Here is a 27,168-nt window from a genome sequence, read left to right as displayed (position 1 = left end):
ATTCTCAGCGTTTGACTTATCTTGAATGCAACACTGTTGGTGTTCTTCAGGTGCCTTTCTGTGCTGTGCTGTGCTGTACTGCCCAATTTCACCACTTCTCTTCTGAACCCAACCTTTTCTTGTCTTTGCCTTTGCCTTTGCCTTTGCCCTTGCCTTTGCCTTTTAAATGGACTCCACGTGCCTGCACTACCAACTTTTTTCTTCTTTATATCTCTATGAACTTACTGCTACTGTTTTCTCCATTTCTGTTTCAATAAAAGAACAAACAGACAACTTCTTCTCTGTTCCCGCTTTTGATTCACCTCCAAAATTACGACTTAGGGACTAACAACCACAAATATTTTAGTTTGGTTGCCGTTTTCATGCTCGACACGTATCGAACACTTGTCGGTACAATGTGAGTTCAACGTTTGACTGACACATATGGTAACCTTGTTAAGGATATAAAAATGCATAGGTTTATCAACTTTTGAGTTTGGTACTGTGAGATCCCACACCGGTTGGAGAGGGGAACGAAACATTCCTTATAAGGGTGTGGAAACCTCTCTCTAGCAAACGCGTTTTAAAACCATGAAGCTATTCTTCTGCCAATGCTATTGTCTTTTGGGCATCTGTGGAGGGCATTTCAGAAGGCTTATAAGCTGTCACAGGCAAGCCAAGGAAGGTATGGAGGGACATTTTGTATATATAGTAAAGAATAAAAGTACAAAAAGTGGGTGACATTCAATAATAAGTTGGGTTAAAGAAATGTTGAATGACAGAAGAAAACAAAATGGTGAAGTTCATAGTTGAACTCAAACATGGAAAAGTCCCTCTGCTGCAGATGACTTGAAGAAAAAGAAAGAAAAGAAAGAAAAGAAAAGAAAAGAAAAGAAAAGTTGGATTTCCCACTTGGAGTGCAAATGTGCAAAAGGGAATTTAAGTTGAGCAGATAAAAAGGGGTTCCCACCTTCATTTGTTGGATTGTTGCTCCTACTGTTCATTATAACTGCTCCTCACCCTATGCTTCCTAATATATTTCCATTTGTTTTTGAATGCTTTTATTCCTTTTCCTGCACTCTCTTTGATTCATTATTATATAGTCATTTCAATGCTTTTAATATATATATATATATATATATATATAAGCAGGTCCCTTGTAAAGATGCCTTTTCTCTCCCAGCTCGTATTCTTTCACCTCTTGCATCTGCTGAGGGAGTTACCTTTCCCTTATTTCATTTCACTGTTTTTTTTCTTGCTTATTTGTAAATATATATAACATTCTATGAATCTTTTGAAGGGAACAGTTGGGCACTTGGATTCATTGGTTCCTCTTTCCCTCTCTCTGTAAACTTGGGGCCATTTTTTAAAACCCAGACAGTTCTGAGAATTTTAAGGCTCTTTTCTAGAAACCTGTTGTTACAGACTTACTGTTCATTTTCTCCTCTCTCATCCTCCTCCACAGCTCCATCATCATGGAAAATGGCTTCTCTTCGCCTCGAAGCGATGTGTTTCCTGTCGGTCTTCGTGTTCTTGTTGTTGATGATGATCCAACATGGCTCAAAATCCTGGAAAAGATGCTCAAAAAGTGCTCTTATGAAGGTTGATTTACAAAAACAAGTCTCTCTCTCTCTCTCTCTCTCTCTCTCCATCTGTTAATTTGTTCCTTGATTTTGAGCTGTTAGTACTACTACAAGTTTTGAGGCTCTGAATTGTTTTGTTTTCTCTCAATACTGAGGTGAAAATGATACAGCCCCATCAGATAAAATCAAAGCTTTTCATTCATGTTTAAAGTTGGTTTGGCAGATTAATCAGAAGTTCATCTGCAACTGCAAAGTTTCTCATATGGTTCTGTGGTTTCTTTATCCTTTTCCTTCCATTTTTCAAAAAAAGAAAAAATCTAGGCTTGTTTTCTTCTACTGAGCTTTCCCTGGCTCTATATTTTGCTGCTGCTGCTGCTGCTTTGTAATTAAACACTGTTTCTTAATTCAAACCAAGATTTGTTTCTTTGTTAACGTTTTCTCTCTTCATTCACTTGAGTTTTCAATCATGGCTGATGCACTTTGGCTTTCAGAGAAAGGAATTGAGTTAATCATTTTTATGAGATCTATTCCAGCTAAAGCTTGGAAGTGAAACTGAAAATGAGTCATTTATAGCTTAGTTCAGTTGAATCAGATGAACTTTTTTCAAAACCAGGCTGAAACACTTTACTTACACTCTGTGTTGCAGTGACTACATGTTGCCTGGCAAGGGAGGCTCTAAGCCTGCTAAGGGAGAGAAAAGATGGATACGACATCGTAATCAGCGACGTAAACATGCCCGACATGGACGGTTTTAAACTCCTCGAGCATGTAGGATTAGAAATGGACCTACCAGTTATCAGTCAGTTCTCTGCCTCCCTACCTTCAAGATTGTTTTGAATGCATTAAATGTTGTCTTTTTAGCAGAGTCCTCATTTCTTATGTATAAGTTCGTCTTCCTCCATGCAGTGATGTCAGTTGATGGAGAAACAAGCAGAGTAATGAAAGGGGTTCAACATGGGGCTTGTGATTATCTTCTAAAGCCAATACGTATGAAAGAACTTAGGAATATATGGCAGCATGTACTTCGAAAGAAGATTCAAGAGGGAAGAGATATTGAAGGCCATGATGTTTTTGAAGGCCTTCAAATCCTTAGAAATGGATCAGATAGGTATGATGATAGCCAGTTCCTTAGAGTAGAGGAGCTCTTTTCAGTGAGGAAAAGAAAAGATGTTGATAAGTACGAGGAAAAAGAGTTTGGTGAGACATGTTCTACAAAGAAAGCCAGAGTTGTTTGGTCGGTTGATCTGCACCAGAAATTTGTTGAAGCAGTAAACCAGATAGGCTTTGACAGTAAGTATACAATACTCTTAAACTTCCCCTCCTAAAACTTTCGAGATAATGATTCTTAATGTCTAATTTGGCAGAAGTTGGCCCTAAGAAGATTCTTGATCTGATGAATGTCCCATGGCTAACAAGGGAAAATGTAGCTAGCCATTTGCAGGTTTGGGATATCTACCTTCATTCTTGCTATTGATCTAGCTTAAAGGGATGTCCTTCTGTTTCTGGCTGAGCACTTCTTTTGTGTATGCAGAAGTATCGCCTCTATTTGAGTCGACTGCAGAAAGAAAATGATCCAAAAGCTTGCTTTGTTGTTGGGATGAAACAGACCGATTCGAGTTTGAAGGATGGAGATGGAAACTTCAGCGTTTGTAGCTCGTTAGTTGTGCCACAAACCGATGTCACGAATAGCAGCTTCAGTTTTTCAGGTGATAACTTTCTTCAGAATGTGGATTCCATAGGCTGTGAAGCTGATAGGAAAAGGGTTGTTCAAGAGCAAACATCAGAGCCAAAAAGAGCTGCTGCTACTGAACTGATAAAGACACGGTGTACCCACATGAAATTCAACAACTCGTTTGCCTCTGTTGAATCTGAAGGCAAGTTAGCAGCATGTTACCCTTGGGTTGAAGCTCCACAGATGAAGCTCAAACAAGAAAGCAAGCCACATCAAGTTCAAATCAACCAACTACCATCGGTTTCGTCCATTAGTTCTGGACGGTCAGCAACAGAGAAAGACAAAGGAAGCTCCATTGAAAGTAAGGCTCCATTTTCAGAGGACTGCAGCCAACAGATGGTCCATCTAAACCCACCAAAAGCTACAACTGATTCATTTTCTGGCAAGGCTAAGAGTTTCGATGAGATCAATGACCATTTTGAGCCTATTTCAACTGCTACAGCTCCATTGGGCGTGAAAAACCAGAATGTGATCGATCTTAGCAGCATTTCAACTGATTTAGGAAGTGGGTTTCCTTTTTCAAGCTTTGATGAAGATTTGCAGGGCTATTTGATTCAAGATGGTTGTTACCCAAAGAACCTTGAACAGATTATAGAGTTTCCAGATTATGGTGATCCAGGCATCTTCACTGAAGGTCCGACTCACCTTTATGATGCAATGAGGTTTGGCTATGAGTATTCCTATGACCCAACTGAGTATCCAGTGATAGATGAAGGCCTATTCATCGCATGATTATGCTATTTACATACCCTTGCATGCAGGGGAAAATGATATCTTTTCTAATAAGTGAGTTCCTTAACTTAATGGATTGAATATTACCTTCCCAAACTATTGGGATTTGGATTTTTATATGGGTATATAGAAGTAGCAACCAAAAACCTTTCCAGAGCCAAATAAGCATTAAATTTACTAAATAACTGTTTAAATTGACGGTCAACGACTCGAGTCAACTTTGTGGTCATTCTAACAGCATCTCCTCGGGGAAAATATAGAAAACTTAGTTTCTGACAAGACAAAATCAAGGACAATGCAATACGTGAAAGAATGAAGAGTGTATTTCCACTGGGTCAGAGAAACAAGATTTGTGAACAAAAAGCATCGGTGAACTTGTGTACATTACCGTGTATAAAGCTCCCTAATTTTTCTGCTAACAGTTTTGGATACAAAAAACATTGCTTATCCACCGTTCTATATACCTTTCAATGCCCTCGGGTTTAAGATGTTCTTCGTGCTGTGGCGCTTTCCAGTAAAGCGACCACTCTAACCTCAAGTTTTAACCCTGAAAATGTGGATTAAGGAATCAATCTACCCCTCTGAAACTCTTTTCTCAAGATTAAAAATCCCAACAATTGTAAGGATCTTTGTTAGCGGGAAGGCAAAGGAGCTGCAATATTCTCTCTTAATGTCCATGGCAGAAAAGCGAAGAGAAGTACTACGAAATAATACTCACTTGGTCTTCTCCGCCGAGTTCTCGTCTGACTCCTCACCTTCAAGTGAACCTAGTGTAGTGAGTTTGCCGAATGATTCCTTTGCATCTCCGAAGAAGTCTTTAACTTTATCGAGAACCGTCTTCAGCTGATCTTGTGTTGGAAGCTAAGATTGATTGAGAAATAAACTGTGTAAGTAAACTAGCTGATCTAGTCGCAAATCTCACCGATCGAAACAAGTTACAAAGGAAAAGATTACCACCACATGGTGTTCAAGGATTTTCCTTTTCAATCCTTATAAAATCTCAAGAACAATAGAAGAGAACAAATAATCCATTCTTACCTCAATTACATCTGTGGTAGACAGTGCGGATCTCACATTGCCATTTTCCTGCATGAAAGTATATAATTAACATTACGACAACAAATTGTTGTTCATCCATTCCGAAGTAGAATATAAAATATTGTTCTCATGAATCATAAAGAAAGGTTTGGAAACATTACAACAATCTTGTAGCCATATCTGAATTCTGTTGCTGACCGCAACACGCGGAACTGTTTAAATGCTGTCTTCTGTATCTCCTTTTCATCCTGTTCATTGGTAGATCGACTGTTAGTATCTTAAAGAGTGTTTAGAATCAATTGTCGTTCTAGGCTTGAGAATTGAGTAATTTTGCAAAAACAAAATGACAAGAAAGTGTAGAATTAACTGTTTTCTCAATAGATAGAAATTGTGGCAATCAATTCCTATATTAACACAATCAACGTTAATTCAGACAAATTCTAAATCCTATGGATTGCAACTTTCTCCAAACCGACGAGAGCTCTCAAACATCCAGCAATCTCGTACGTGCTGATATCAACATAATGCACTGTTCCTTCCCTTCTTTATCTCTTTTAAAAGCACTCTCTTATCAAAGTACAAGCTTTAATGTTCCTTTTATCACCAATACAAAGTTTTAACAAGAACAATATCATTCTATTCACCATTGAAATTAAAAGGTTTAACTTTAACTCATTTTATTTGGAAGGGCACAGGCGGCTTAATACAAGACGTAAAGAACAGGATAATGGAGCAAAATATGGATGAAAATTAAAGCTTACACGGTATATAACAGCAGCAAGATTCCTAGCCAGAGTGTCTTTGTAGATATATTTCCCAAGAAAATTATCTTTTGCTGCAACCATGATTTTGGCGGTTGTGCCACCATTTATAAGACTCAAGGGGTACCATAGATAAACCTGCGTGATCAACGTAAAAGGGACGATGTTATGGATGATATTTCCAATAATTGTGTGCAATATATTGAACTTCACGAACTTCACCCTTTTCAGATTTTGAGTTAATAATGAGCTACTACTCTTGATGCCATATTTCAAGATAATTTAGAATGTAATCTATTCAATGAGTGGCCAAGAACACAGTATACAATTTATATATAATTGAGAGCGACTCCAAATCTCACGCCATTCTCAGCACCAATTCCAGAGAGGCAAAATAAATATGAATCGATAGAAACAACCGGAGCTGAAAAGTAAAAAGGATAGAGAACAAACATTGGCCATACGGATGAAGATAACGAATTTAGGGTTTCCATCGTCTTCAATCTTGGGTAGCGGGGGAGGCGCAGCCCTTTGAAACCGACGAGCTTGCATCCCTTTCTTGCCTTTCGCTTCGACCACAAAAGCGTGGCGATTCCTCCGCTCAGGCTTCTGCATCGTCCTCGTCGAGAAGAGCGAGTGGCGGAGCAGCGCATCTTCGTGTAGCTTGGAAGTCGAAAGGGGGAGTCGAACCAGAGCGTTGAGGGACATGGCAACGTAATCGTTGAAGGAGTTGAAGTGGATACGGGCAGAGTAATCGTTGAAGTTAGAGGATGGTTCTTCTCCTTCAATCTTATCCACTAGTATCACTGTGGGGCCACCAATCTCCCCCCACACGCTTCGCACAATCTCCACCCACACGCTTCGCACAATCTCACGCATGTAAACCCTCCTAATTTACTCCTCTTATTTCTCATATTTTTTGGTTTCCATCTAAAAATAGGATTATAACTTAATTACTTCGCTCTCATACCATACCATGTTAGATGAATACTACTCTCCTGATATTGTCCATGTGACCATAAGTTTTCAGGGCTTTCTTTGGGCTTCTCCAGCACCTAGTAGCAATGGAGAGAGTATTCATTGATTATAAAGGCATGATCATTCTTTAAATTAACTGATAGGACTTTCATTCAACAGTTTATATATTATGATAATTTTAATCGAGGATTAAAAGTAGTTCAAAATGATAATAAAGATTAAGATACCTCACATCGATTTGAGAGAGGAACGAGTGCTAACGAAGACATGGGCCTCGAGTGGGATGAATTGTGAGATCCCACGTCAGTTGGAGAAGAGAACAAAATATTCAGGTGTAGAAATCTTTTCCAAATAGATGCATTTAAAAACTTTGAACAAAACCCTGAAAAAAAAAATAATAATAATATATGTTATTTATTTTTATGAGTATTAAATGTGATGGAAAAGAAAATGTAAGCGATAATGATTCAAGGAGGGGTTGAGATAGAAGAAGAAGTTATAAATGAAGGGCAACCGTTTATTTGAATGAATCAAATTTGGTGAGGTTATGTATTAATGAAGTTAGATGTAAATACAAATATGTATTAATTGAGGGGGCTGTAAAAAATGCGGAATATGAGGGAGGATGACATAATTCGCATTAACATCTTCCTCAACATGCATGCACATTTGCAACACACACACACACATATATATATATATATATATATCCTCTCTAAATAAAATTCAATCGATTTCAGTTTCAAAAAAAAAAAAAAAAAAACAAAAATAACAAGGAGACCATGAAGCTTGAAATTGACATAATCTCAGAAGATTTAGTCAAACCTGCTACTCCCACGCCTCCCCATCTCCGCCGTTACCCCCTTTCCTTCATCGACCAAATCACCGTTCACATTTATGCTCCCGCCCTCTACTTCTACCAACCCAACCGCGCCGGAGATCCTGATTTCGCCATCGACTTCCGGAACCGTCTCCGGAGCACCCTCTCCGTCGTCCTCTCCCACTACCCTCCACTCGCCGGCCGCCCCAACTACGACGCCGCCTTTGTCGACTGCAATGACACGGGGGCCTTGTTTCGGGAAGCGCGAGTGAATACAAAACTCGCTGACGTGGTGGAATATGCCCGACCGGACGATCTGAACCGGCTGTTCCCGGTCGAGCTGGACCAGTTCAATGAAGAGCTGATGGCGGTTCAGTTCACGGAGTTTGCGTGCGGCGGGGTGGCGGTGGCGTCGTGCATTTCGCATAAGATTGCGGATGCGATGACGCTGTTTTCGCTTAATAATAACTGGGCGGCGATGGCGCGTGGAGTGGAGGGGGTTTTCAAACCGCATATGGAAGGGGCTAAGTTGTTTCCGGCGAAAACGATGACGTATGATACGACGAAGACGATTCTGAGAAACAGAGTGGCGAGGAGGTTCGTGTTTGAGGGTTCGAAAGTGGAGGCGATTCGCGAGAAATACGGAGAGAATGGCGCGGCGCACCGACCTTCACGAGTCGAGTCGTTAACGGCTTTTCTGTACGGACGGTTTCTTGCGGCTCTTAAAGACGGCGCTTCTTCTGAACTCCCGACGGACAGGGCATGTCTAGTGAACTACACAGTGAATCTGCGGCCAAAAATGGAGCCGCCGCTTCCGGGCNCCAAAAGTGGAGCCGCCGCTTCCGGGGGACGCCTTTGGGAACTACTATTTCAACGCGATGATCTTCCCGTCCCCGGACATTCTGAAGGACCCGTACTGCTACGGTCTAGTGAACCGGCTGAGAGAAGAAACCAACAAGCTGAACGCCGAGACAGTGAAGTACATTCTGAATGAAGACCAGAGTCTGATGGAAAGCGTGGAGGAGATTGCTTCCAAGTTCGTGAAAGGAGAGATGATTTCGTGTGCGTTCACTAGCATCTGCCGGTTTCCCCTTTATGACGTGGATTTCGGGTGGGGCCGCCCTGTGTGGGTGACTTTTCCGGCGCTGTGGTTCAAGAATCTGGTGACGTTGTTGGATTCCAAAGAGGCCGGCGGCATTGATGCGATTGTTCACCTTGAGGAACCCCACATGAATAGGCTTGAAGCTGATCAACTCTTCCTTCAATATGCTACTCCAACTCCTACCGCCCCGCCCACCACCCCATAAATCAACTACCCCTTTCTCTAAACCAATCTGTATTTCCGTACAACTCTTCTAATCTCTTTCTAAGTGGGTTTGTTAAATAAAAATATTCTCTCAACCTAAAAACTTTATAAATTAAATAGTTTATATTACTCTTTTTCATATCCTTCTAATTTATTTGATTATAACTAACATAACTTTCACACAAAATGAGATGGGGTGGATTAAGCAAACATTATCGATTTAAATAGCTAGATAACGACTATAACTCAACTTTTTTCACCTCTTAAAATCACTATAATATAGTTTCTACGTCATATGTTACTAGCTCACTTGCCTTACGTCTATGAATATAGTAAGAGACCAAAACGAGAAAAAAATATTAAATATTTCAATGTCATACATTCTCGTATCTATATAAAAAAATAATTTAGAAATGGTCCCAAAAATAAAGTGAAACCTTTGCACTAATTCTAATATTTTAAGGAAATAAATGACTTTTTTATTTTATTATTATTACAAATTTGCAATAAACTATATTTTAAAAGGTTTATTAGACTTCTAAAAAGCAGAAAATTTTAAAATAAATAAATAAAACAAAAAATTCAAATGATTCTTATCAAATAAAAATAAATTTTCAATATGTTTTGAATCAAATATATATTGTGTATTCATTTCTTGTCATGAATAATATTTATTTACGTTAAAAAAAAATTAATTTTTGAAATTGGCATAAATAATCTATTTTATTTGAACCTATTATTACCCTATGAATAAACATATCACTACTTGGTCCCTCAAAAACTACTCTCAAATATAAAATATTAATTAAATGTTAAAGGACCACTCACTAAATAATGTATTGCCAATTTATAATACATTAATCTCGAAATGTCGATTAAAATAAAATAAATAAAAAAAAAAAAACAAAAAGATAAAAAAAGAAAAGTTAGAGGCTATGTAGGCTACATTATTGTATACATTAGTATATGATATTATATTGTAGCATCATGGTCACAGTATATATCTCCTATGAAATCAAATATTTTGTACTTATATATATGTAGGTTATTAACAAACATATTTCTCATTAATTAAATATTAATACTTTTTTTATACCAACAAAAATTGACGTTTAATTATTTACAAACACGAACAATGAAATCATTTAATTAAATTTTCTTACCTACAAATAAAACGATTCTTGATGAGCTAATTATACGGGACCTACCTTCTTTATTAATGACTAATTAAATCTTATTAGGTATTTTAATCCATCATTTTCATAGTAACTTTATACGAGGGTTGACCTAATTTTTGTATCGATTCATGCTCCACATACATGTTCCGACATTGCAGTTTGAGATAATTTATACACCATTATTCTATTGATTTTATTCGACGATTTTATCTTTTAACATTTTATTTAGTAATAATATTTTTAATATATTCTAAATAAGTGATGACCTTAGCAACATCGGCTGTATACTCGATTATTTCTCATATTTAATTTTAGTGGTTGATCAAAATTATTAACCTAACAAAAGATTAGATTAGTATTGTCGGACGAGGAAGACTTCCTCGTACCTGTTCTCACTATTTATTTTAATATTCATATTCTGATATTTTTTCATTTATTTTTGTCCGGAATAGAACGAATTTCTATTTAAATATTAATTTTTAATAGGTAATTTTTATTTTTATTTTAAAATATAAAACTTTTAACTCAGGTTTAAAACAAGTAGAAATCTCTGGTTTGAATGTATTTTTGCTCAGTTTTCAAAAGAAATATCTTTGTTCTCTATCCAATCTCGGGTTTAAAACATGTAGAAACCTTTCATGGCTCCCTTTTTGTTATCCATTTAAAACGAGAATCTATATTTCATTTGAGATAGGTCTCTACGATGCTCCGATTCTGTACATAAATATCTTATTTCATTGAACACAAACAAAGATGATAGTGAGGTGGAGTCGATATTTATTGTAATGGGTAGTGGAACAACCACTTGCCAACAACCAAACAATAAAATCCGTCACCATTGTCGGATTTGTTTGTTTTTTTTCCCCAAACTGGAAATTCAATAATTTCCATAATTTGCATAATTTGCAGTTGGATTAAGAGAAGCATAAGCAAGAAGCTCCTCATTGTGCTGAAAGGCAGCCATTTCCTTGTCATCCAAGCTAAGCAAAGCTTCAATGCCGCCGCCATTTTTGTCGTCCAACATCATCACCGTGTTCTTCATCTTGAACGCCGCCATTGTCACCCAAGCCGCCGCTCCCCACCCAAAATCCACTCCATAAACGGGGAAGTTGCAGCCACTGCTGCATCTATAAATCAATTGGGGTTTTCCATTCTTGCTCAGAATTTCTCTGACTTCCTTTAATCGCTTTTTTATCAATTCAACCCACTCCTCTGTTCGGTACTTTTTGGCGTATTTGTCGCAAAACTCACCCATTTCTTTCCTCATTACCCCCACCACCTCGTGTACCTCTACTTCTCTTTCCCCGGAGGCGGCGGCGGCCACCGGGAAGAATGAGACTATATTTCCCATTGTACTCTCCGGCAGCGGCGGCACCATCCTTGTGCGTAAATTCATTGTTTGTAACAGTAATGTGGGGTGGTTGTTGGGATTTGAATTTGAATCTCGCAATGCTGAAATAATGGCTTTGTAAATCAACGCCGTCACAACTTCGACTCGGGTTGGATTTTTAACTTTGTCGGAGATGCTGCGTTTCAGGGCTTCGATCTTTGAAGCTTCGAACACAAACCTGACGAGAATATGAATAAATAGAAAAGTTGTTAAAAGGTCAAAAGTCAAAGAGAATTTATCTGAATGTGTACCGTTTGCAGGTCAAGTTTTTTCCTTCTTCAATGACGGCGCTGGACATGGGTGGCAGGTCGCCGAGAGGGAACAAATCGGCGGAGTGAAAAAGTGGGTTCACAGTGTGTTGAGCAGAGGTGGTGGTATCCCGAGTGATGAAGCCCCAATCTGTGACGAACTTGACCAGCGTGGCAAGATCCCCAAGCTTATGGGACAGAAGGACGCCGACGGCGAATCCTCCACACTGAAAGTAGGTAACTTGAATGGCCAACAGAGGACCCATTTTGGAGTGTTTCCATTGCAGCCCATCCACGAATAGCATCTCCACTATCTCACTTTTAGGGCCTTCCAGGATCTCCGCCAGTGTCACGTTACCTCCCAGTCTGGCCTCCAAAAACGTGACCCCCTCATCGTTGCAGTCCACCGTCAGTTTGTCTTTGATCCTGCCCGCGAAAGGGTAGTACCTGCCAGTTCAAACATTAGTTTTTCATTTTAAGATGAAGGGTATTATTGAAATTTGCTTGATGGTGGTCCAATCAGCAGTAGCATAGAAAGAGTATAATTAGCAAAGCAACGAGAAATTTGAGGATAGAATTACCGAGACAGAGTGGCGGAAAGAGAGCGTTGAAGGAAGTGGGATGTGCAGGGGGGATTGGGGGAAGCGGCGTGGGGGCGGCGGAAGAAGAAGACGAGAGGAACATACATGTGGGGGGCGAGCTGATCAAAGAGGGAGAGGGCATGAGTTTTGAGATGAGGGGGCGTGGGGGAAGAAGGCTTAATGCTCTGCCTTGAAACAATTTGAAGCTGCATGGTTGAATAGATTAGATTGTGTTGGGTATTGAATGATGCATCCATCCATGCTCAGTTTCTTCACTTTATAATGCCCATTGGGTGAAGAAAAAGGAAAGACTTTTTTGTTTTTGTTTTTTTCAACGGGATCAAATCAATCAATCAATCAATCAATCTTGGGGGAATGGGGACCTGCCGCCTACAACTCTACCTTCATTAATTTTTTCATTCAAAACGTTAGCTTATATAATTTATTCATACCCTACATATATATTTATATTTATATTTTGTCTTAGTACTTCGTTAAGGTAGGTATCAATTCCCGACCTCCTTCCAACCTCCGTTAAGAAAAAGCGGTTAAGAATCATGAATAATATGATATTGTCCACTTTAAATTGGCAGACAATATCACACGAACACTAGCGCACGTTGTGACAACAAGCAACTCTAAGGCTATCAAACCTCATGGATCATCATCAAAGGATAAATGTGAGGATACGGGATAGATTTTGTGAATTCAAATGTTCACCAGGAAATGAAATCATTGGGCAATTTGGGATGCTTGCATATGATGTTTCCATCTGGTCTGTTCTGCTGTATATATGCAAAGATCCTACTTTGAAGTAAATCTCAATACGATCTTCTTTTAGCAGTTTTTGAACGTTGTTTGAAGTTGTTGGATGTTTAGACATTTTATTGAAGTTGAAAATGTGAAGCGGAGCTCTCTGTTCTGTTGCTAACGTCAAGGACAAATCTAGAATGTTGTACAGCACACAAAGAATGGCGGGTGCTTCGACAAACAGCAGAAGCTGCCCTCTGCCATCACTTGAAGAAGCATCGGCGATCTCACTGGCCGAAGCATCAGGTATGTTTATATTATAAACCCTGATGCAGTCAACCCCCCTAATCCCAACCCAATTCTGTTGAGATGGTTGTATGTTGAACAGAACCCATGCTACAGCTGGAATAAGTGGCAGCAAAAGGGCTAAACCAGGGTTGAAGTTGACTTGGTTGTTTCTGTTGAGCTAAGCTGTTGATGGCGCTTGGCAGGTAGGGGCTAAAATGTTTGAAAGACAGAGGTGAAGCCAAGTCGTGGAAGTTCCAACCAATAAAATTGTGGTTATCCATGGATGGGAGTGTGTGTGAGTCATACATCTCATATTCCCTACCCCACTTATAAATATCTAAACTTTGTTACAGTATGACCCAACTTTTGCGAACCCCACTTCAAAATCTTCGGCTTTCATGCTCCAATCGTCCAATCGAGCTCTTAAATTCACTGTCTTTCTACTTGGAGTTTGACCCATAAACCCCCTTCCCTTCCCTTTCAATTTGAGGGGTTCTTGCGAGCTTCATTTCTTCTTGTTTGCTTCATAAAAATGGCTTCCTTATCTCCTTGTCGCCCAAATTTTATGTTCTCTTCATTTCCGAACCGTGTTCCGACCTCAAATCCTCCATTTCATGCGGTCCAATTCCGAGGTTTATCCCACCACAAGCCCTTCCTTCGCGGTTCCCTTGGCGTTGCGAGATTCGGGTTCAAACCCGAGTTCTTGCCTGACCCAGATAACGCCGAGGGCTTTGTGAGGGAGTTGTTCGGCAAAGCTGAGAGCGTTCTGTATACGATAGCCGACGCCGCCGTGTCTGCTTCGCCGGAAGATGTGACCACCGCCAAGCAAAGTGAGGATTGGTTTACGGGGATTACCAATTACATGGAGAGCGTCCTTAAAGTACGTTATCTTTAGCCATTTATGAAGGAGAAGGCTGAGAAAAAAGGAGCAAGTCCATGAAATTGTAGAATTGAAGTTGTGTTTAATCTAGTCGGCTTTATGTTGCAGATTCTTGAGAATGGACTTTCTACTCTGCATGTTCCTTATGCCTATGGTTTTGCCATTATACTCCTTACAGTTCTTGTTAAGGCTGCCACATTTCCTTTGTCAAAGAAGCAGGTTTTTTGCTGAACTAACACTTAACTTAAGGCAATTTTCGTTTAGTGTGTGTATGTATATATATTAACTTGTTGACTTTGTTGAACTCAGGTAGAATCTGCAACGGCAATGCGTTCGTTGCAACCGCAAGTAAAGGCCGTTCAGCAACGTTATGCCGGGGATCAGGTTAAAAGCTTTTCCCTAACATGAAGGATGTATCTCTGAAACTAAATTTAGCATAATAGTTGGTGATCTAATTGTGATGATCATGAGAGTGGTAGCCATATTGAATTTGATCAAACTGGTCTGCAGGAGAGGATTCAAATTGAAACTGCTCGACTCTACAAATTAGCTGGAATAAACCCGTTTGCAGGTACTCAAATTGCGTTGTTTTTAGACGCCATAGTTACTCTAGTAACCATAGTCGTAATTATATATGCTAGCTTCTGTGTTGGTTTGTTCTGCTTGACTTGTTATACAATTATGATTTTCTCCCTATGGACAATCCTTGAATCGATCATATGTTTGTGTAAGTTTAGTGAACGGCCCAAACCCACCGCTAGCAGATATTGTCATCTTTGAGCTTTCTCTCAAGGTTTTTAAAACGCATATGCTAGTGAGAGGTTTCCACAACCTTATCAAGAATTCTCTCATGGTTTTTAAAACGCATATGCTAGTGAGAGGTTTCCACAACCTTATCAAGAATGTTTTGTTCCCTTCTCCAACCAATTTGAGATCTCATAATCCACCCCCCTTCGGGGCTTTTCGTCCTCACTGGTACATCTGACTCTAATATCTTCTGTAACAGCCTAAGCCTACCGCTAGTAGATATTGTCCTCTTTGAGCTTTCCCTTTCGGCCTTCCCCTCAAGGTTTTTAAAATGCATATGCTAGGGAGAGGTTTCCACACCCTTTTAAAGAATGTTTCGTTCCCCTTACCAAAGACCAACTAATGTGGGATCTCACAATATTCGTGAAATTAGAACTCAAGGACACAACTTGTTCGATAGGTCGAATATTTGAACTCCTCATATTTGCATATGTTAAACTGTCATTTGCTTGGTATATCACATGTCAATTTTGTTCTGGATTTCAGGATGCCTACCCACGTTGGCTACAATCCCTGTATGGATTGGACTATACAGAGCTCTTTCAAATGTGGCCAATGAGGTGCTTTATTATTGCCTTTGAATTTGTTTGGAGACTGTGATTTCTCTCACTAACACATACCCCTAATACAATTTGACTGCCCAAACTTAAAGGGTCTCCTCACAGAAGGCTTTTTCTGGATACCGTCTCTGGCTGGTCCAACTACGATCGTTTCTCGACAAAGTGGGAGTGGTATCTCTTGGCTCTTTCCATTTGTTGTAAGTGCTTTGTCTTTGATACTATGAGTCCATGGGAGCCNATTTGTTGTAAGTGCTTTGTCTTTGATACTATGAGTCCATGGGCTANAGTGCTTTGTCTTTGATACTATGAGTCCATGGGAGCCCATTACTGTGCACCCATTTGACATGGTTATGCTTGCTCTGACTGCTGAGCAGGATGGTCATCCACCACTTGGGTGGTCAGATACCTTGGCATATCTTGTCTTGCCTGTGTTGCTGGTTGTGTCGCAGTACATCTCGGTTCAGATTATGCAATCGACGCAGGTCTGTTGTTATTCGACGTTTATAAGAGTGCTACTGCCTATCTAGGTAGCTTGGCCTTTTTCGTGAAGCGTTATACCGATATTGATTTATCTTAATTCTCATATCATGATATCCAGAATAATGATCCAAACATGAAGAGTTCTCAAGCCATAACGCAGTTCCTACCGTTAATGATTGGATATTTTGCACTTTCAGTTCCTTCTGGTCTAAGTCTTTATTGGTAAGCAATTTTCTTTTAATCAGAACCAGCTCCTGTCCCTAGACGAAATCGATCGATTGTCATTTTCTGGTTCGTTTAGTTGTAATACCATAATCTTCTTGAGAATTTCGGCATTTCTTATATCTGCCACGTGTTACTCAGGCTTACCAATAACATCTTGAGCACAGCTCAGCAAGCATGGCTTCAAAAGTCAGGTGGTGCAAAAACCCCGGACAAACGGTTCATCGATGAAAGCATCAAACAAGAACAAGCCCGAGTCCAGATCCAATCGCCCGAGTTAAAGTCAGTTTCGATGAGCACAGTAGCCAGAGAATCAGAGAAGCCAACAGCAGAAGGGGTAAAACCTGGTGAAAGGTAGGAGTCATTTCTTACCGAAAACACGGGTCGGGTTTTGTTATAGTTGTGGTGTTTGATGTGTTGATAGTTTTCAGATTTAAACAGATAAAGGAGCAAGAGGCTAGGATAAGACAACAAAGAGAAGAAGAAAAGAGGAAAGCTGAAGAGGCAGCCAAGCTTGAATCTCAGACAATAAATGACAGTGACAAGAGCGCAGCTGCTAGATTTGTTGTCAATGGCAGTCTTTCTAGACAGGATATGGAGGAAGTTCAAAACTCCATGTCCACATCTACTATGCTGCATAGAACCGACGTGGACGACGAGGTTAGCGATACAAGCGAGCCTCTGCCAAGTGTAACTCAGGAAGAGGTAAATCCTTGTTAGTTGTACGACTCGTCGCACTTTTCTCGTAATTAATCATTTGTACAGGTTCTCGTTAGAAATTCACCATTAAATGCCAAACATTTGCATATTCAGAACGTAGTCGAGACGTACACCGGTGTGGGCAAGGAAGCCAAACTAAATGGAGAAGATCAAGGAGAGTAAGTCTTGATGGCAGATTGAGATGATGTTTTTGTTATACAAGCCAGCAGGTCTAGTACTCTGGATAATATAGCAGGAAAACCAATTGTTTTACGAAGTTCGATACCGTGGAGGGTCGGATCGGATCGGAGGTATTACGAATACTGCTGAAGCTTAAATTCTTTTTGCTGATGGTCACTTCAGTTTGTGAGATCACTCATCCTTAATAGATTATGGAATAACATGAATGTAATTTGTGATATGTACAACATGGATGAGTACTCGGATGGATCCCTTTTAGATTTCGAATACAACGAATAACGAATTACCATATGTGAGATTCCACACTTGTTGGAGGGGAAACGAAACATTTTTTAACCGATATCATTTGTTTCCTCTAAAAAATTTCTAAAAAATTTCTCAACATTTGGCTCAAATTCAATCATTAACCGATCGCTGTTATTTCATTTAAAAAATTTAGAGAAGGAAAGTTGGAATTCTTGAATTGATTTAAAATTGGTAATTTCCAACTTATAGGGTAGAGGTTAATTAGCACATGCATTCACCAAGATTCTTATTCCTTGACTTTTCATATTAGTCAAATTGCTCCCTTTTGAAATACATGTTGATATTCCTTGACTTTTCATATTAGTCAAATTGCTCCCTTTTGAAATACATGTTGATGTTCCAAAGTTTTATATAAAGTTCCAATAATAAATGATATCTTTCCTCCCCAACGTTTATGAAGTAAGGGATATTGTTAATACTATTTTTTTCACAAACGAATATGATTGTGGGGTCCTACCTCGGTTGGAGAGGAAAACGAAACATTTCTCATAAGGGTTAGCATACGAGCTTTAAAACTATGAGGCTAATGACGATATGTAACAGGTCAAAGCGGACAATTAGTGGTGGGCTTGGTATCAGAGTCAGACATCGGGTGGTGCACTAGTGAGGACAGCTGGCCCATAAAGGGAGTGGATTGTGAGATCTCATATCGGTTGGAGGGGAGAACATAACCCGTTGTGAGATCTCATATAAGTTAGGTATAGACAAAAATTGAACGTATTTATTGGAAAAAAAAAAAAATTATTTTGTACTTGAAAGAAAATGGTGGGAATGGGAATGGATATGAATTTTTCAAACACCATCCATGTTTGATTTAATTGGAGCACATGGGTCTCAATATTCCCAATATTATTTTAAGTAATCAACTTATAAATCATTTTTTATTAATGAAATTATATTTTAATACGACCATTAAACCAGACCAAGTGTAAACAAGGATTGGAATAATGTAAACCCTAGTTGGGATGACTGATATTCCTACAACCAAGCAGCAGTTCAAGGCTATTCTACGCCATCTGTTCCTACTACGAAACTCTGATTAATACTTTTTATGGAATGGAATTTGGGTGCTGACATCACTGATGATGACCACCAAGAAGTCAAAGGTCAAAGCATTGAAGGGCTGAGATTTAATGGAGTCGACGATGAAGGGGGTAGAGCAAATCTGAACAAGCCCCACATGGGAGAACATGGCCTTCAAACAAACCAAGAACGGATATAACATGGATTGAGTTTCGTAGTTGAATTATAACGGCCAACTACTTTGCGCCAACTGAAAATCATGGATTATAAAAGCACCCTTCTTCAGACCCTTCTTCCCCATCACCAAACTCGATCCTCTGTTTTCTCCTTCTATCTCTGCTTCACACAGAACAGAGCGAACACAGCCATGGCAAACCCCATTGTTCTTCTCATAACCTTCGTTCTTCTTCTCCATATGTACTCTGCTTCTTCCTCTCCAGTCGCCGATCCTCAACAAGTGGTTGAAGAAGTTCTCACGTAGCGTCTCTTCAAATCCCCTGTTTTCATTTTAGTCGCACTAATTTTTTCATTTTACTAAAGATTTTGTGGTTTTTAATCTCAGGAGCATCAACAATGCAACAAAAAGAAGGAACTTGGGGTTCCTCTCCTGCGGAACTGGAAACCCAATTGATGATTGTTGGAGGTGCGACCCCGATTGGGAGAAGAATCGAAAGCGCCTAGCCGACTGCGCCATTGGGTTCGGGAAGGGAGCCATCGGCGGCAGAAATGGAAAATTCTACATTGTCACTGACCCATCTGACAAGGACGTGGTGAACCCAAAACCAGGAACTCTCCGCCATGCCGTAATCCAAAAAGAACCTTTATGGATCACCTTCAAACGTGACATGGTCATCAAACTAAAAGCAGAGCTGATCATGAACTCTTTCAAAACCATCGACGGTCGCGGCAGATCAGTCCACATCGCCGGTGGGCCATGCATTACAATTCAGTACGTGACGAACATTATAATCCACGGCATTAACATTCACGACTGCAAGCAAGGAGGGAACATGTACATTAGAGATTCGCCGGACCATTACGGTTGGAGGACTCTGTCGGACGGGGATGGGGTTTCGATATTTGGGGGCAGCCATATTTGGATCGACCATTGCTCGCTGTCGAATTGCCAAGATGGGTTGATTGATGCGATTCGTGGGTCTACGGCTATCACAATTTCAAACAATTATATGACCCACCATAACAAAGTTATGCTTTTGGGACATAGTGATTCGTACACTCAAGACAAGAACATGCAAGTCACCATTGCTTTTAACCATTTTGGCGAGGGGCTGGTGCAAAGAATGCCACGGTAAGAGGCAACATATATGTATTTTTAGTTTGTGGTTTTGAAAAAGGTGAAGCTTATGAATACTGATTTTGTGTTGTTTTTTTGGGTAGATGCCGACATGGGTATTTCCATGTGGTGAATAATGACTATACCCATTGGATTATGTACGCCATTGGTGGAAGTGCATCGCCCACAATCAATAGCCAAGGGAACAGATACCTTGCTCCTGATAACCGAGTTAGAAAAGAGGTGACAAAGCGTGAGGCTGCAGCAGAGAGCAAATGGAAGAATTGGAATTGGAAATCAGAGGGAGATTTGATGTTGAATGGAGCGTTCTTCAGGAAGTCCGGTGCCGGAGCGTCGTCTAGCTATGCGAGGGCGTCCAGCTTGAGTGCCAAGCCATCGTCGTTGGTGAGTTCAATGACGGCAGGAGCAGGAGTGCTGAAATGCTCAAAGGGCTCCCCATGCTCTACTTGAGCCACTCTCACCAATCTCACCAAGTTCCTCAAGCATTCCGAATACTTCTTAGAAAAGGCCACTATTTGATCCGCATGTAATTATGAAAATTTTGATCATAATTATGTTTGTGTGTCAAACTCATGCTTGCCGTAGCATGTTACCTACAACTCTACGTCGGATGTCCCGGTCATATTTGTCTAGGATGTGTTATCCATAGGTGCATATCCACTTCAAACCCATTTTACATACTTTCATCTTAAATAGGTCTTTACTATTGACACGTCTTTACTATTTCACGTTGTGTCAATACGGTGATATATGATCGTTCACCAAAATTATGTCTACACCCGTCAAGGCTAAAATGGCACATCTACACCCGTCAAGGCTAAAATGGCACAAATGTACTATAGGAGATATGACTAGTTGTCATTTTTTCCTATTCTAGTTATATACTATTTATTTCCTATCTTAGTTATATACTATTTCCTATCTTAGTTATATACTATTTAAGATTAAGATGGGTGGTCTCTTCTTTGTTTATAGTCATATAGATGGGGTGGTCTTTTCTTCATTTATTTTCTCGCTCACGTTTTCTAAACGTCACTCAAGGCCCAAACATACACTAATGTTATCCCCAAACATACACTAATGTTATCCACTAATGTTATCCCCAAACATACACTAATGTCATCCGTAACGTCCAAATTGAATTTTGAATTTTGAATATAATGTTTTTTGGACTACTCCAAAATGTCAAACAACCTTCTCTCCCCATCTTCAAACATTTATATTTTTATTTCATTATTCATGAAATCAATATTATTTGAAATATTCATAAAAGAAATATGCAATATAAATGAGCAACGTGGGCTCTTTGGTTGTAGAAAACTTCTGGGGCAAAGACAATTCAATGCTCAAAGTAAGGAGAAAGAAGGAAAGGAGAGTAGGCACAGCAGAGGGAATGGCTGATGAAGAGAGGTCCATACAAAATATTCCTCCATCTATTGTTGATTAATATCAGAATCCCAGATAAATGAACGTACCCCAAATGAGTTGATATCACATTGCTCACGTATAAACCAGATGACATCGAGAAGGCTTGTACTGAGCTCATCCCTTCCATTCACACATAAACAATAATCTATCACATCCCCAAAACCATACAATCCGAAGTTTTCAATAATCGAGTCACTGACTCATGCCAATACAAAGACAGGTAGCAAAACAGCACAATTACATTAATAATCAGAAGAAGAGATCACATCATCAATCTTCAGAATCATCTTCACAACCTGAGTAGCCAATAACACCTGTTGTTGCTTTCCAATCAGAGTCTCAAATACATTTTGCTTCCGCATGTCATTTGTGCCCACATCGTTGCAGTCTATTCCACAGTATGGATTGTTCTCCTGCATATTTAATCGCGAATACTTCATACAAAGTCCGAGCTTGAAATCAAAATCTAAGAGTCATTCACACACGCTTACCTTAATTTGCTGAGATTTTACAGCAGAAAGTGTTTCAATTGGCTGTAACCCACTGTTCTCCGCAAGAGCCATCGGTACAGAATCCAATGCATCAGCAAATGCCCTAATAGCATACTGCAAGCAAAAAAGGGGGAGAAAATGTTTAACGTCGTTTTCCAATTTAGCAAGGCAGGAGATAAAATAAAAGCCTCATGCCTGTTCAACACCAGGGTATTTATCAGCAGCTGCCTCTACAGCAACTGAACAAGAAATCTCAGCTGAACCACCACCATATACTATCGAATTATTGCGGATAAGATTCCTAGCCACACACAAAGCATCATGGATACTGCGTTTTGTCTCCTCTATCATCATCTTGTTACCTAAAACCATCACAGGATAAACTCATGAGCTCATAATCATCGAAGGTCTTAAACCAAGATGTTAGGTTCTGACATTTTATTTTTTGAATGTGATTTAGGAACGTCTATTTGATGGGATAAATAAACACATTCAAGAGAAAAATCTCAATTTTTCATCTTTTCTGCNTCATTTAGGATATTTGATGATAAATCAACACATTCAAGAGAAAAATCTCAATTTTTCATCTTTTCTGCCTTGTTATTATACAACAGCCGTCCAGTCATGTACTTATAGCACCACTGGCACTAAAAATTCTTAAATACTAAATCCCGTTCAACTGCAACAACATTTCTCCAACCATTAGACAAATTCTACAGCCTAATCTATAAATCAGTGCAAAACTGCCAAAATGTTGCTTGAAGAAGGAACAGAATAAAAGAGGATCTACCAACCTCCACGGATAAAAATGGTCACAGCCCTTGAATTTGCACAATGTTCAATGTATAGCATCCGATCTTTTGTTGTACCAAATGCTTTTTCTCTTACCAAGCCAGCCTAGTTTGGTGAAGAGAAAAGAAGATATCATTGTGAGTTAGAGCTGCTTGCGATATTATACACAAAGTGAAAGAATGAGCTCACATAAGTCAAGCTGCTTATTAGTTCAGAAAAAGATAATACAAAATAATGAGAAGGGATAGGCAGTACCTTCCCAAGTTTCTCTGATGTCAATTCTTGGAACCTAGGGACTATTCTTCCGCCTATAAAGTCAATAAAATAACAATTTAAGCAAAGTAATTCAGAACGTGAAGTTACCCTAGGTGAAGAAAATTGGAAAAACTAGTGATCCGAACAGAACCAACATTAGCTTAATTCAGTTTTTTGAGCCAAGCAATTTGGACTGAAAACAATGATTCGTCATTTAGTTCTTGCTCAACCATCTGATCCTCTTGTTCCCATTGTGCAATTCGCCTTTATAAGGCCCTAGACAGCCACTAGGTTCGAGAATCAAAAGTCAAAATAGCCATAAGCAAAAGACAACCACCCCATGAGGGTTTTAAACCTATGGCTGCTAGGTTGAATCTCAGGGTTTTCACTACAAAACCTAACCTCATGGGTCATAAACATAACTGAAAATGCTGATAAAATAGTTGAGCTAAACCTGTGGCTATGGCAATCAACTCTAGTTCCACACCACCAACCCATCTGACAGCTGGCAAATTTCGGTGCATCAACAGATGATTTGCCTCATCATCAAACCCCCATTGACAAATAACCAATGTCGCGCCAACATTCTGAAACAGAAAATGTATCAGTATGAGCCTAAAAATAAATCTTCACGAGGGAAAATCAAACAAAGGAAGAAGCCCAAATTTCATTAATAAAGATGGAAACAGCAAAAAGAAACCCTCAGAAAACCAAACCAATGGAACATAGCCAAACACTGTACTGAACTAAAGGAAATTTAAGAGAACCACACTAATAATTCCAAGTAGGGGAATATCCTCTGAGAGAGAAGTCCAAAGGATTCATTGAAGGGTATCCTTCCAAACCACTTCCAGTAAACCTTTCTATTAAGCCAAATGGACCAGAAAATAGATGATAGCATTGTATTATTTGATAATACTGAAGGACCAGATAAAGCATTTCCATTTTACCTTGCATTTTTGAACCATGTCATCAAAGTACTTCTGTTCCTGTTGCCTTAACGTTTCGAACTTCTCCACTGAATCAATATCAACCTTATGCTTTGTCTTGGGTTTAGGTGGTTCAAATGGGCAAGTTAAGATGGCAATCTTAGCATCTTCAATTTGCTTTGGCATCTGAGGGTGACTCATGTCCTTGTCAACAATAATACCATATACAAGTTCCGTATCTTCTAACTTCCCCCCTACTTTCCCCTCAACTTTTATCAAATCTAAGTTAACATCCCTTCTTTCAAGATCTGCCACAGCAACAACCGCTTTCACGGCAATTTCTGCTAGATTGCGCTTGCAACGATTCACACTGCAAGATCAGAAAAGGGGCTATAATAGGTAATGAAGTCACAATGCAGCATAATAAATAGTCATCAACTATCCCTTTTTTTTTTCTTTTGGTCTGCCAAATTAAATCATAAGATCACTTCACTGTCAGTTTACACAAACACTGATGCAACCAAATTAAGAGGAAACCAGGGTTTAACAATTTATATCTATTCATGGTACAGATAGGAACACTTTGCAATCAATTAAATAACATATAATGAAAACTAAACTGATGATACCACAGTAGAGGCACAAGATTAACATACAAGATATGTAATGTCTATTAACTTTTATCAAACAAAGATCAGAATATTACGCTAGATACCCTTAACATGAAGAACACCAATAAATTTAGTCCATCCAACTTATTAGAAAGGAGAATCATAAATGTCAATGCAGTTATGAAACAGCAGAGTATACTGCACTTATGAAGTCATGTCAACATACATCTTTGACGATAAAGTGGTCATGCAAGTTTGAATCAAAGGTTCTAAGTTCGTTTCTCCAAAATCAAACTTCTGGGCAATATGCTCCAGATGGTCAACAGCTATCCTGGAGGCCAGTTCATAACCCTCTGCAACTCGAATAGGATGAATTCCACGTTCTAATAATCGCTCAGCCTGTTCTAAGAGTGCACCGGCCATTACAACCACACCAGTGGTGCCATCACCAATTTCATAATCCTGACTTCGGGATAACTCAACCATCAATTTAGCAATTTGATTGTCAACATCCATCTGCTCCAAGATTGTTGCACCATCATTAGCTGAAAAGGAGATCACAGGTGAAGTTCCCTGGAATGTTAGCCAACCATGGAATAAAATTAACAGAATCTACGCTCCAGCCAAAACTTTCTAATGAACAGAACACACAAAATATCATATATATTTGAAGAAAATCTTATTGACTACAAGGTAGTAGTTTATTGTTTTCGATTACATCTCTGATACCATATAAGAAAAAACTAGACAGATATTCAGAGGTCGTCATAGGTATACAAAATCTTTTTTAAGAAAAGAATACAGTCCGGAGAGCGTGGGGAAAAGGTTCCAAGTTTCGGGGGGAAAATGGGTTGGGAATGAAGTGGAATGACAACGGAATCTTGACACCTGACTTAAGGCTATGATTATTCACCGATGAAAAATAGTGCCAGCACGAAGCTGCGACCAACGTCACAAGATTTCATGAGGGATAACCTTCCTCTGATATAGTTTACATAGTCTAACTCACTTCTTAGTCTTCAAACTTCCATTTCTGCTTACCTATGATGTCTAAAATTCTGAAATTATACATCCGAAAGTTATAGACCAGCAAAAGCAGCAGCAGAACCAAGAGGAGATCAACAATTTTTTTAAAACAAAAAAAGCGGATTATCACTTATAATCCTTTAAGAAGCAACATCCAGATTCCAACATTGGGCAAAGCACATGGTTCTAAAATTGCATAAAAAGAAAGCAAGCAAAAGGAGTGAGCGAGACTAACTTATTGTAACGTCGCCATCAGGGCTCTGGAGCATCTTGTCCATGCCCTTAGGACCAAGTGAGGTCCTGAGGATACGAGCGACAGCTTTGCCAGAAGCAATGTTCGCCTTCTGAGCATCGAGACCCCTCAACCTGGTCTTCTGCTCCTGCTCCTTCAAGATTATAAATGGCCTCCCATACTCATCGAAAGCGAGCGCCATGTGTACGCGGAGATCAGCTTGACTCCCGGATTAAGAGTTCCAGATCGTACAGCTACGAAATGGATCTCCCACTGTGAAGTAGCAAAGAAAAGAAAAATATCAGAGAAGCTCCTGGAAATGCATCTCCCACTGTGATGAGAGGTTTTAGAGTTTCCCCCCTTTGGAAAAGCCCTAAGTGAATTCATCCCCGTGCTTGTGGGCTTCCCGCGTCTTGGGTTTCAGAATTTTGGGCCTCGTAATGGAGCCCACTAAATTTTGGGCCACAGAATTCAGAGTTTCCCCCCAAAATTATGTGTTTGTTTTAACAAACAATGCGATTCTATGGCTTTCCATACAATTCGCAGATTTCATGCAACAACCGCTTTCACGGCAATTTCTGCTAGATTGCGCTTACAACGATTCACACTGCAAGATCAGAAAAGGGGCTATAAAAGGTAAGGAAGTCACAATGCAGCATAATAAATAGTCATCAACTATCCCTTTTTTTCTTTTTTTTGGTCTGCCAAATTAAATCATAAGATCACTTCACTGTCAGTTTACACAATCACTGATGCAACCAAATTAAGAGGAAACCAGGGTTTAACAATTTATATCTATTCATGGTACACATAGGAACACTTAGCAATCTATTAAATAACATATCATGAAAACTAAACTGATAATACCACAGTAGAGGCACAAGATTAACATACAAGATATGTAATGTCTATTAACTTTTATCAAACAAAGATCAGAATGTTACGCTAGATACCCTTAACATGAAGAACACCAATAAATTTAGTCCATCCAACTTATTGGAAAGGAGAATCATAAATGTCAATGCAGTTATGAAACAGCAGAGTATACTGCACTTATGAAGTCATGTCAACATACATCTTTGACGATAAAGTGGTCATGCAAGTTTGAATCAAAGGTTCTAAGTTCGTTTCTCCAAAATCAAACTTCTGGGCAATATGCTCCAGATGGTCAACAGCTATCCTGGAGGCCAGTTCATAACCCTCTGCAACTCGAATAGGATGAATTCCACGTTCTAATAATCGCTCAGCCTGTTCTAAGAGTGCACCGGCCATTACAACCACACCAGTGGTGCCATCACCAATTTCATAATCCTGACTTCGGGATAACTCAACCATCAATTTTGCAATTTGATTGTCAACATCCATCTGCTCCAAGATTGTTGCACCATCATTAGCTGAAAAGGAGATCACAAGTGAAGTTCCTGGGATGTTAGTAGCCAACCATGGAATAAAATTAAACAGAATCTACGCTCCAGCCAAAACTTTCTAATGAACAGAACACACAAAATATCATATATATTTGAAGAAAATCTTATGGACTACAAGGT

The 27,168-nt window shown here is 39.4% G+C and overlaps 7 protein-coding genes and 1 pseudogene across 8 annotated transcripts; 4 read left to right on the top strand and 4 right to left on the bottom strand.

The window, feature by feature from the left end:
• The first annotated feature begins 1,135 nt into the window (after positions 1 to 1,135).
• Positions 1,136 to 4,188, top strand: LOC111799146 (two-component response regulator ARR11-like). 2 transcript variants are annotated; one of them, XM_023682562.1, is made up of 5 exons: positions 1,136 to 1,581; positions 2,209 to 2,361; positions 2,469 to 2,852; positions 2,927 to 3,003; positions 3,094 to 4,188. In XM_023682562.1, the coding sequence occupies exons 1-5, from the start codon at positions 1,455 to 1,457 to the stop codon at positions 4,024 to 4,026; spliced, it is 1,674 nt and encodes a 557-aa protein (XP_023538330.1). In that variant the 5' UTR covers positions 1,136 to 1,454; the 3' UTR covers positions 4,027 to 4,188. The 2 variants fall into 2 exon arrangements, with proteins under 2 accessions (XP_023538330.1, XP_023538331.1); XM_023682563.1 differs by having other exon boundaries at positions 1,512 to 1,599.
• Positions 4,189 to 4,295: 107 nt separating this feature from the next.
• Positions 4,296 to 6,733, bottom strand: LOC111799148 (protein HHL1, chloroplastic-like). Its single transcript, XM_023682564.1, has 6 exons — positions 6,279 to 6,733; positions 5,826 to 5,963; positions 5,226 to 5,312; positions 5,065 to 5,112; positions 4,745 to 4,887; positions 4,296 to 4,573 (listed from the first exon to the last, which is right to left on the bottom strand). Exons 1-6 carry the CDS (start codon positions 6,702 to 6,704, stop codon positions 4,561 to 4,563), a joined length of 855 nt encoding a protein of 284 aa, XP_023538332.1. The 5' UTR covers positions 6,705 to 6,733; the 3' UTR covers positions 4,296 to 4,560.
• Positions 6,734 to 7,551: 818 nt separating this feature from the next.
• On the top strand, positions 7,552 to 8,930 carry LOC111798721 (annotated as a pseudogene).
• A 1,992-nt stretch (positions 8,931 to 10,922) lies between these two features.
• LOC111799145 (acylsugar acyltransferase 3-like) lies at positions 10,923 to 12,660 on the bottom strand. The gene is made up of 3 exons (XM_023682561.1): positions 12,327 to 12,660; positions 11,749 to 12,192; positions 10,923 to 11,675 (listed from the first exon to the last, which is right to left on the bottom strand). Exons 1-3 carry the CDS (start codon positions 12,581 to 12,583, stop codon positions 10,985 to 10,987), a joined length of 1,392 nt encoding a protein of 463 aa, XP_023538329.1. The 5' UTR covers positions 12,584 to 12,660; the 3' UTR covers positions 10,923 to 10,984.
• A 1,079-nt stretch (positions 12,661 to 13,739) lies between these two features.
• LOC111799144 (ALBINO3-like protein 1, chloroplastic) lies at positions 13,740 to 17,504 on the top strand. The gene is made up of 11 exons (XM_023682560.1): positions 13,740 to 14,244; positions 14,353 to 14,463; positions 14,554 to 14,628; positions 14,755 to 14,815; positions 15,538 to 15,611; positions 15,704 to 15,808; positions 15,986 to 16,093; positions 16,210 to 16,313; positions 16,455 to 16,667; positions 16,745 to 17,018; positions 17,127 to 17,504. Exons 1-11 carry the CDS (start codon positions 13,897 to 13,899, stop codon positions 17,193 to 17,195), a joined length of 1,542 nt encoding a protein of 513 aa, XP_023538328.1. The 5' UTR covers positions 13,740 to 13,896; the 3' UTR covers positions 17,196 to 17,504.
• A 1,405-nt stretch (positions 17,505 to 18,909) lies between these two features.
• LOC111799143 (probable pectate lyase 5) lies at positions 18,910 to 20,358 on the top strand. The gene is made up of 3 exons (XM_023682559.1): positions 18,910 to 19,019; positions 19,105 to 19,851; positions 19,941 to 20,358. The coding sequence occupies exons 1-3, from the start codon at positions 18,910 to 18,912 to the stop codon at positions 20,305 to 20,307; spliced, it is 1,224 nt and encodes a 407-aa protein (XP_023538327.1). The 3' UTR covers positions 20,308 to 20,358.
• Positions 20,359 to 21,272: 914 nt separating this feature from the next.
• On the bottom strand, positions 21,273 to 25,958 carry LOC111799142 (T-complex protein 1 subunit epsilon-like). Its single transcript, XM_023682558.1, has 9 exons — positions 25,625 to 25,958; positions 24,590 to 24,908; positions 23,774 to 24,122; positions 23,278 to 23,410; positions 22,824 to 22,876; positions 22,571 to 22,673; positions 21,972 to 22,138; positions 21,777 to 21,890; positions 21,273 to 21,698 (listed from the first exon to the last, which is right to left on the bottom strand). The coding sequence occupies exons 1-9, from the start codon at positions 25,821 to 25,823 to the stop codon at positions 21,528 to 21,530; spliced, it is 1,608 nt and encodes a 535-aa protein (XP_023538326.1). The 5' UTR covers positions 25,824 to 25,958; the 3' UTR covers positions 21,273 to 21,527.
• A 212-nt stretch (positions 25,959 to 26,170) lies between these two features.
• Positions 26,171 to 27,009, bottom strand: LOC111798720 (T-complex protein 1 subunit epsilon-like). The gene is made up of 2 exons (XM_023682035.1): positions 26,697 to 27,009; positions 26,171 to 26,228 (listed from the first exon to the last, which is right to left on the bottom strand). Exons 1-2 carry the CDS (start codon positions 26,984 to 26,986, stop codon positions 26,171 to 26,173), a joined length of 348 nt encoding a protein of 115 aa, XP_023537803.1. The 5' UTR covers positions 26,987 to 27,009.
• Between the last annotated feature and the right edge of the window lie 159 nt (positions 27,010 to 27,168).

Source organism: Cucurbita pepo, chromosome LG07 (assembly GCF_002806865.2).
Source record: "Cucurbita pepo subsp. pepo cultivar mu-cu-16 chromosome LG07, ASM280686v2, whole genome shotgun sequence".
NCBI classification, from domain to species: domain Eukaryota; kingdom Viridiplantae; phylum Streptophyta; class Magnoliopsida; order Cucurbitales; family Cucurbitaceae; genus Cucurbita; species Cucurbita pepo.
This window is presented reverse-complemented; position numbering and strand designations above follow the sequence as displayed.

Coding starts and splice junctions, on each gene's coding strand:
- LOC111799146 (XM_023682562.1), top strand. CDS start 1,455: ATGGAAAATGGCTTCTCTTCGCCTCGAAGCGATGTGTTTCCTGTCGGT. Junction 1,582..2,208: donor CAAAAAGTGCTCTTATGAAG/GTTGATTTACAA, acceptor TCTGTGTTGCAG/TGACTACATGTTGCCTGGCA. Junction 3,004..3,093: donor ATGTAGCTAGCCATTTGCAG/GTTTGGGATATC, acceptor TTGTGTATGCAG/AAGTATCGCCTCTATTTGAG.
- LOC111799143 (XM_023682559.1), top strand. CDS start 18,910: ATGGCAAACCCCATTGTTCTTCTCATAACCTTCGTTCTTCTTCTCCAT. Junction 19,020..19,104: donor GTGGTTGAAGAAGTTCTCAC/GTAGCGTCTCTT, acceptor TTTTAATCTCAG/GAGCATCAACAATGCAACAA. Junction 19,852..19,940: donor CTGGTGCAAAGAATGCCACG/GTAAGAGGCAAC, acceptor TTTTTTGGGTAG/ATGCCGACATGGGTATTTCC.
- LOC111799142 (XM_023682558.1), bottom strand. CDS start 25,823: ATGGCGCTCGCTTTCGATGAGTATGGGAGGCCATTTATAATCTTGAAG. Junction 22,139..22,570: donor GACCATTTTTATCCGTGGAG/GTTGGTAGATCC, acceptor TGATGGTTTTAG/GTAACAAGATGATGATAGAG. Junction 21,891..21,971: donor AATACCCTGGTGTTGAACAG/GCATGAGGCTTT, acceptor TTTTGCTTGCAG/TATGCTATTAGGGCATTTGC.
- LOC111798720 (XM_023682035.1), bottom strand. CDS start 26,986: ATGGATGTTGACAATCAAATTGCAAAATTGATGGTTGAGTTATCCCGA. Junction 26,229..26,696: donor ACCACTTTATCGTCAAAGAT/GTATGTTGACAT, acceptor CTGATCTTGCAG/TGTGAATCGTTGTAAGCGCA.
- LOC111799145 (XM_023682561.1), bottom strand. CDS start 12,583: ATGGATGCATCATTCAATACCCAACACAATCTAATCTATTCAACCATG. Junction 12,193..12,326: donor CTTTCCGCCACTCTGTCTCG/GTAATTCTATCC, acceptor TTGAACTGGCAG/GTACTACCCTTTCGCGGGCA. Junction 11,676..11,748: donor AAAAACTTGACCTGCAAACG/GTACACATTCAG, acceptor TATTCTCGTCAG/GTTTGTGTTCGAAGCTTCAA.
- LOC111799148 (XM_023682564.1), bottom strand. CDS start 6,704: ATGCGTGAGATTGTGCGAAGCGTGTGGGTGGAGATTGTGCGAAGCGTG. Junction 5,964..6,278: donor TCTTCATCCGTATGGCCAAT/GTTTGTTCTCTA, acceptor TTGATCACGCAG/GTTTATCTATGGTACCCCTT. Junction 5,313..5,825: donor TTGCTGCTGTTATATACCGT/GTAAGCTTTAAT, acceptor ACCAATGAACAG/GATGAAAAGGAGATACAGAA.
- LOC111799144 (XM_023682560.1), top strand. CDS start 13,897: ATGGCTTCCTTATCTCCTTGTCGCCCAAATTTTATGTTCTCTTCATTT. Junction 15,809..15,985: donor CTTGGCTCTTTCCATTTGTT/GTAAGTGCTTTG, acceptor ACTGCTGAGCAG/GATGGTCATCCACCACTTGG. Junction 16,094..16,209: donor AGATTATGCAATCGACGCAG/GTCTGTTGTTAT, acceptor CATGATATCCAG/AATAATGATCCAAACATGAA.